The 8,358-nt window shown below is 38.8% G+C and overlaps 1 protein-coding gene across 1 annotated transcript in view; it reads left to right on the top strand.

The window, feature by feature from the left end:
- The window catches only part of PRUNE (prune exopolyphosphatase), a gene marked incomplete at its 3' end in the record, with an annotated part of 19,389 nt that extends 12,763 nt beyond the window's left edge, over positions 1-6,626 (top strand). Inside the window, exons 5-6 of the mRNA XM_010156941.1 lie at positions 3,798-3,950; positions 6,532-6,626. Of these exons, the coding sequence (XP_010155243.1) occupies positions 3,798-3,950; positions 6,532-6,626 (248 nt within the window). The remainder of the gene's footprint in view (positions 1-3,797; positions 3,951-6,531) is intronic.
- Between the last annotated feature and the right edge of the window lie 1,732 nt (positions 6,627-8,358).

The raw sequence follows: 8,358 nt of genomic DNA, 5'->3' as shown, positions 1-8,358 counted from the left end.
CTGCTGATGAGCATAGTATTAAAGAATGAGGGAGGAACAATGTTGATCTTAGGGCTTGCTGATGCCCTGTTAATTTGAGCAGAATCCTTATCTTGCTTTCATCCTAGTAGAAAAGTTAGCAAGTGCAAGCACCGTAGTATTGCTGTGACAAGCGGGAAAAATAGCCTTTAAAAAACCTTTCTAAGATGTCTCCCTGTGATGAGGCATTATTTCAGGCTGACTGCATTTCATTCTTGTATTAAGCAACAAATCCCAACATTTCTAAGTTTGCTTTGCTCTTTGAAGATATCACCCCTGATCAGGATTTTCAAAGGGATTGATCCTGAGATGACCTGATCAGTGAGTGAATGGCAAAGGCTTCCAGTCAGATGCTGCGGTACAGTGCGTATCTAAACACATTCTGATTTTACAACTTTACATTAATGTCTGTGTCCTACCAAAGGTGAGACCAAATCCAAGACAGCCTTACTGTTGAAGAAACCGAGAATTTGTCACATATGTGAAAGCACACTAGTACCTGTAGAAATGTATGGTAGGCTGCCATAGTATCTCCTAGACAATCTTTCCATGCCTTTTGGTTGGGGAGTAGATAAAATAATATAAAATTTTCCTTCCACCAATCTATGTGTTTAGGAGTATTGAGCTAGTTTTATTGGCATGAGCAATGCTGCTGCAACACTACAGTAGCAGAGCTTTGGTGTGAAAGAAATCCATGTCTTATTTTAGCAAACAAACTTATCATGATTTTTGGTGCTGCCTAGCTGCAGTGGTTCAGGCACTTGTTAAAATCACAGTCAGACACTGACCTGGTTGCTAGAACCTGTCGTGGTGTAAGCACAGCTTTCTGCTGTCAGTTCTCCTATTTCCTGCAGTTGGAGAAATATGAGACTTCCTCTTCTTTGTTCAACGCCTTTCCTGTCTTGCCTCCTAGTTCTCATTTGCTTGGCTGTGAGAATTATGGACTACGTTGGGCCTGGAACTAGTCGGTTTAATTTGGTGGCCCGGCCCTCAGCTTTACAGTAGAAACTGCCTGTACTGAGTAGGAACATTACCCGTTTGAAATACTGACATAGAAAAGAGGTTAATCTATTTCTTTTTATTGTAGTAGTTTAGGAATTGTTTCTATGCAAAACAAGAAAAAACACTTTTCCTTAAGTTCTGAGACTCAGAAACTGTCTTGATTTGACTGTATCTGTGTGGTTGAGCTTTTAGTATGCTTTAGGAAGGACATAGTTCTCCCTTTGTCTTGCAAGTTAGTTGAAATCTAGGACTAGGTAAAATCTGTGATGTAGTTACTGCTCAATTCACAATCAGTCCTGTAATTAGGCGGGAATGATTTGTGTTATATGGAGCTAAAATGAATCAGGAGTTGCTGACCTGATACCCAACCCGCTGTATAGTAATTATTTCTGTATAATTAGACAATGAAGCTCTTGTTGACTTCAAAACTGGTGGGCTTGATTGGATATATAACAAACAACTCTCATTTTACTGCATCTTCCAGTATATTTGTGTTAAGATTTTCTCTTCTTAGTCTTCCCCAAATACCGTGCTGTCACGAAGCACACACAGGTGTGGTAAAAGTTTGACATTACATGTCTGAGGACCTATTCAGATGGACAGACTGCTCAGTTTGTCCTAGTGCTGCTGGCAGGCTCCATGGGGTATGCTACAGCCTCCCTCCAGTAGGTAATTGTATGATGGGTCTGAGCCTGCGTTGTAGGTCCAGAACTTCCTGCTGGAGTCTCCATTTCCTTTGTGTGTGCATGAGCAATTTCCCTGTCACCTCCTGGAAGAAAGAAAAAAAGAGGTGCTGAAAAAGCAGAAGATTGCTGTTGCTAAAATAATTCATGCAACCTGGTCCCTGAGCTGTCGTTTATCCAGGCGCAGCTCTGAGTTGAGCGGGAGTGTGCTGTGGGCCATCTGACTTGTTCTGGCCACCATCCTTCCCAAGATGTGAACAAGGGTAGGTGGCACAGGCGCCTACCCTTGTTCTAGTTAAACATGGGAACAACAAAGGGATATTGTTAGATGAATTATCCTGGAGGCTGCTGGTTGAGAAACTTGCTTCATATAAAAGGACCTGAAGAACAGGCCTTGTTAATTTATGTAGTTATCTTGGGTGCTTTATATATGAGTTATTTACCTGTAGACACCTGAAATCTGCTTGCTGTGGAGCCATGTTTTGTGTACCTAAATTTACAGATGTTGATCTGGGTCAGTATACATGATCTTAATGCAGTCTGTATTTCTTTAATATTTTTAATGCTGTGAAGTAGAGCAGGAGCGTTGTCTTAAAAGTGATGATAAGACTGACATAAAGACAGGGACGCTGACAATTAAAAGAATATTGGCAGTGACAGTATCTGTAACAGAAATGTTGAATGGAATTTCACATATGTAAATTTCCAGAAATTAGTATCTGGTGGGGAATAACTTTTGGCTTGTTAAGCATTAGTTATTATTTAATCAACACAGGATTTTTCTAATAAGGAGATGTGTACTTAGCACGGTAAAATCGGTTTTGTGTTGCAAGTGCTTTTTGAGTTTTGAAGAAATGCTTTTTGTTATTGTATGTGGTGACAGTGTGGGAGAAAACCAAATACATAGTAGATTTTTGGGCCCTAGTCAGTCTAGTGAGGTTGGGGAGGCTGTGTCCAAGTTTTTCTTTTCCTCTCTTGGCTTAGTGCTGAAGCCTAAACATTTTGGCTTATACTAGCCATCTAACGCTATTGCACTGAGTTGCTCGTTGACCTAGCATGATGCAATGCAGTCATACACTTGTTTGAAATCCCTGTGCACTGTGCAGTAATAAATAATTTCAGTGCTGAAGTGTAATATTTTATTATCCTTAATTTAGTATGAGTAGTTGGAAGTCAAATGCTGTCTTTGGGTGTGTTAATAAATGGGATCCCAATCTCCAGAGGGTGGCTTTAAACCTTTAACCGTCAGGAATATTTCACATCCAGGATGGAAGCAGCATGTAGTTGTCTGAAAAGACATCAAAATCACCTCTTTATTGTAAGAGTGTGCGAATTACAGTGAAGTTCTTTATTGGATTATGTTTGTCTTAAATTTTAAAATTGAATGCACTGTTTTGTTGGCTGGATGTGCTGTGCTCTTCTGGTGGATTCATTAGCAAGGAATAAGCCGGAGTCAGTTACACCAAAATGACCAATGACTAAGGTCATCTAGTCCAACCCCCCTGTCACATGCAAGGACATCTACTAGACCAGGTTGCTCAAAGCCTCATCCAGCCTGGCCTTGAACACTTCCAGGGATGGGGCATCCACAGCTTCTCTGGGCAACCTGTTCCAGTGCCTCACTACTCTCATCATAAAGAATTTCTTCCCGATGTCCGTTGTAGCAGTTCACTGACACGTCTGTAGAAGGCAGGTTGACAATATGAATTGACTGTTTCCAAGCACACCAACACTTGCTGCAATACTTAGTGAGAGGATCAAGCCCTGGTGTCCCACTGCTCGCTAGTGGCCGTGCCGCAGAGCTGTGTTAGATGTTAAGAGGCAACCTGCTCACTGTGGCAGCACTGGGACCAGCCACTTACCTGTAGCATTGGCCCTGACAAGCCACCTATTTCAGATTTTAGAAACTGCCTTCATGTTAGGAGGATGCTTCTGTGTGAAGAGCATTCAATATCTAATTCTGTGAACTCGTCAGTGGAAACAACCTCCAGGAAAGAAATGTGCTTGGTTGACAATAAAGTAAACATTCTTGTTTCTGTAGTACCTCTTTCCTGTTTACAGGAGCACTGATGTTTTTCTCTTTCAATGTTTCAGGAAGCATTCTCTTCAAGTGCGTGTCTTTGGAGGCTGACAGAATTACAGAGCAGCAGGAGAAAGTACTGTCAATCCTAGAGGAAAAGTTTCCAGATCTTCCCCCACGAGAGGAAATTATCTCTGTTCTTCAGGAGACTCAGTTTAATCCACAAGGTAGTGCAGTTCACTTCTATTTTTTAGACATTTTACTAATCTAGTTATGTAATGGTATCAGAATATATTGGCTCACTCTGTGTGGTGAAAAACATTGCAGCCCACTGTCTTCACTGACAGTTTCATGTATTGCATTTTATTTTAAATTAAGTGGCTTACATTCTGAATCATGGAACTGTGGTTTCTCTTGAACTACTCAACTCCTAATCTTGTATTGCTTTTACAGATAAAATTAACATTAATTTATTTAATGTATTGCTTTTTGAAGTGTATGCTAGTCGAGAATTTGTGTTGATGAGGTATAGGGGAATAATTAATGTCTCAGCCTGTGTGCAGAAATTGTGCTGCAATTGCCCACATAGTGTTGAAGTAGATTTTGTCTTCTGAACCTTCCCAGATTTACCAATGGCTGTATGCAGGTGATGTGAATTTGACTTCAGACTAAAGTTAAAGAAGCAGTGCGAAAATGGCAGTTCTTGCATTTCCTTCTGTTAGAAATAGCTGAACATAGTTCTCATTTTCCGGTGATCAATAGTGGGAATATTTGACCTACAAATTTGGTAGCAGGCTTTTGAAGGGATGGTGTGAAAGCCTGAAGGAAATTGTTGCAATAAATCCCACATTTTTTACTGTCTTTGTTAAACGGCATTTGCTACCAAGTTATTACCAGAGAGCAAGTACTGGGTTTCTAAGATACTTCTTTGTTAGCTATATCAGGTATGCACACAGTCCGTGCAGAGTCAGTCTTATTTTACCATCTCTATTCACCCATCTGCAGAATCCTCTCACCTGAATTCAGACCATCAGCCTCAGATGGCTGCCCTAGCTGGTAGTGAAGGACAGAATTTGAGGTGCTGCTTTCTTTGCTTTTTTCTTTCAGTGAGGTCACAAGCTAAATTAGTTCAGGGCTGTAAATCTTCACATAGGTCATTCCTTCAGACGTTAGTCAAGTAATCATAGTTCAGAAATGCACTGAATGCAGCCTGGATTGGAGAGACCCAGTGAAAGTGGCTTTTATGGAGTTCAGTTCTTAGTTCTGCCAGTTGCCTGGGAAGATGGTTTAGTAATGTTTGTCATTTACTCGGCCCATGAAGTTTACCTTAATATCCAACACATAACTTGGACAAGCAGATACAATGGATTCAGCCTGAATGACGTTAGTTGCCAGTAATTTTTATATGCCACGAGGAGCGCAATGTCATACACTCTTCTTTTTTTCTCTCATAGCTGCTGTTTGCAGCGTATTACGTAGTACATATTTAGCACTGCATATATTCATGTAACATTTTTATTAGCAAGGTGCTGTTGAGAGTCTGAAGTCCTTTGAAGGCACTAACCCCTGCTGAATATTTTACCTTATTTACCTGTTATTTCAGGCAGTATTAGGACAATTCGGCAAAAAAGTTCTCGGTTTCATGCAGAAATAATGATTTATTGGCCTGAATTCATGAATTCATTTGTTATTTGAGCCATAGTGTGAGGCACAATGTGCCGTAGTCCACTAGAAAGTCTAAAGGTTATCTATATAAATGTTTTTGAAAGGACAGATGCATAAATATAATAAATATGTGAACATTAGCCAGCTCATCTTGTCATTAAGTTGAATGCAGTAGCTGGACTCCATGCAGGAATAGTAATGAGAGGTTTAATTTCTTTGGCTTTGATTGGTATTTGGCTTCCTCTTAAAAATTAGTCATGCAAGCACGTTTTGGATGTTATGCTACTGAGCTTTAAAAGTCTGTGGACATTTTAGTTGCCACCCTACGCTGAAGTAAGTGGCTTTCAGCTTTCTTTTTCCAGACAATTGGCTATCATGTCTGTACTTTTAGTTGTGTGATATGACTATGTTCCTGTGCATGATAGTGTTTATTTTGAGAATCTTTACACCATTTAGACAGGCATCCCATTACTTAGTCACATGGTTTTTCAATACAATGTACTTAAACATATCGACATGTCGTGTTGCAATGTGAAGGAATTCCAATTTTACGCTGTTGTTTGTAATGATAATGTATACTTCTGTTTCTGTGGTACATTAGCATGTGTTTGGTTCAGTCAGCACTGGATGTACTTAAGCCCACTGGTGTTGGTATCAATCTGTGAGGAAGGTCAGAAAGGTTGCATGACTTGTTTACAGGATATCTTAAGTGCTTTGCCTCTGAGTATTTTATAAATACCATAGTATTCCACATGTGCTTTTCAATATATTACTCATTCTATAAGTGTTGCATACTAGTGATTCCATATGAGACCGTAGGAACAGTCTAACTATATTTATCATCAACTGGAATTTCAGTTCACTTAAACAATGTGAGTGTTCTCACAACTTCATTTCAGGAGACTTCATTCTTCATCTTTGCTCTCTGCCCTCTCACCCCCTCTTAAATGTTTTCGTTGGTTAAAAAATCCTTCTAGAAACATTAAGCATATAAATATTCATGTTGGTTTTAGTTTTCTCATAGGATGTCCTAAAATACAGAAGGCTCAACATTAAGTCCTAAGCTGTTTTTAATCTCTGTGGCTGCATCTAGGTAGCTGTAGATACTTGTATATATTGAAATTCCTTTCTGTTCTCAAACAGGTGTACGTATTGAGGAGGTTATGCTGAAGGACCTCAAGGAGATTTCAGATGGAGAAATCAAAGTAGCAATTAGCCCTGTGTACATGACACTGGAGGTAAGAGGAACCATAAACCACGGAGTTGGTAAACAGCAGTATTGCAAATGGAGATGCGTCTTTAACAGATTGTGAGCCAGTTATTTTCTCAAGATTGTACATGAGCAGAGGTTTTCAGTGATTTAATTACCTCTGAGAGAAACAGTAGCTTTTGTAGTCTGACTTAACATCATTATGCATCTGATCATTCCTTCCTGTTAGTCTGTACCATGGTGTGTTAAAACAATGGCATCAGCGATTTGCAGCCTGAATTGATGGTGCGAGCTTTCTGTTGTACTTGAGTAGGTAGTTACTAAGGGGACTTTGTCCTACCTTTCACTTACAGAATGACATACAATTTATAAAGTCACTTCAAGACTCTGTCAGCTTTTTGAGAGGAGGGGACGTTCCTTTATGCCTTCCATTGCCACATTGCCTGAATTAAAATGTTGGTAGAGTTAGAGGACCTTGATGGGACAGAAGTTCTAGAATTTTCATATCTTGGATCAAAACTATGGGTTTGTCTTTATGAGTATCCCTGAGACAGCCTGAAAATGCCTGCTTGATCTTCACCAGTCCCAAACATTTTGTAATTGTTTAGGGAATATTCTTGGGTTGTATGTTTTGTATCATTCATTCAAGATGATTTGTGTTATTGATGTCAGTAGCTATTTACCTTGACCTAGTAGATACAAATCTTACCGGCTATTATGTAAAAATATTAATTAAAAAATACATGGCAGTATTACTTCTGTTGGAAGTACTGATATACTGTTTAATAATAAAACTACCTAGATTGAAGAAAATATCAAGAGACACTTCTACATAATCCATATTTGCAATTATGGATCTCACCTGAAGGTCACCCATACAAAAGTATTTGACAAGGAAAAGAAGTTGTCATCTTCTAGTCTTGCATTTGGCTTTAATAAAATATTTATTTTACCTCAAACGGTACTAAAAAAAAAAAAAATATCACTTGAATAGTTCTTCTTTGTGTATAGCATATGAAATTTCTTACATGCCTTTTGTGATGCATTTTACAAACAATAAGGGGCTTCTATGGTTGGAGAAGTTTGTGATGCAATCCATATAATAATTATCTATAGGTTTCTGCTTGCGTACCAAAATATACAAAGCAAATTGGGTAGCAAAGCTTCAAAAAATGAAGCAGAATCTGTTAGTTTCTTGGTTAGTTTCTCAGTGTCAAGCAGTCTTTACCAGCCACCAAACCTGCACTGCTTTATGAACCATAATTTTGCTTCTGAAATTTAGGCTAAGGTTGGGAGGAAAGGGGGCAGAGAATGAGTATTGTAAGATAAATCCCTGAAAGAAGAAATGGGATTTTAAAAAATTCTTAATAAAATCTTCCTATTCTTTTATTTAAATCGTTCTCTTTTATTCTGTCAGTTTCAGTGAATGGTGGATACACAGGGCTAGTAATTAGGAGCTAGCTTTAGCATTACATTTAACTTATTTTCCTTTTAATCTTGTTTAATAGACTGTGTAGAATGCAAGCCTTGCGCTCCACAGATCTAAGATCCAGCTAAATGTGGCTGAACTCGTCTTTACCACTCTACATACTCAAATTAATCATAGCCTAAAACTTGTCGTCTTTTTGGCTGCAACCCACAAATTGAGTTTGGCAGTAGTAGGTTTTCACAGTCCTAAAAGCAGGCAAATTTTAAAACTTCTTTCAGTGATTGTGTAACATTTGATGCTGACTGTCATGATTTAGTCTTATCTGGCAATT

This window comes from Eurypyga helias, unplaced genomic scaffold (genome assembly GCF_000690775.1).
Source record: "Eurypyga helias isolate BGI_N326 unplaced genomic scaffold, ASM69077v1 scaffold2468, whole genome shotgun sequence".
In the NCBI taxonomy this organism is placed as follows: domain Eukaryota; kingdom Metazoa; phylum Chordata; class Aves; order Eurypygiformes; family Eurypygidae; genus Eurypyga; species Eurypyga helias.
Note: the sequence above shows the minus strand (reverse complement) of the source record. Positions and strands in the feature narration are given on the sequence as shown.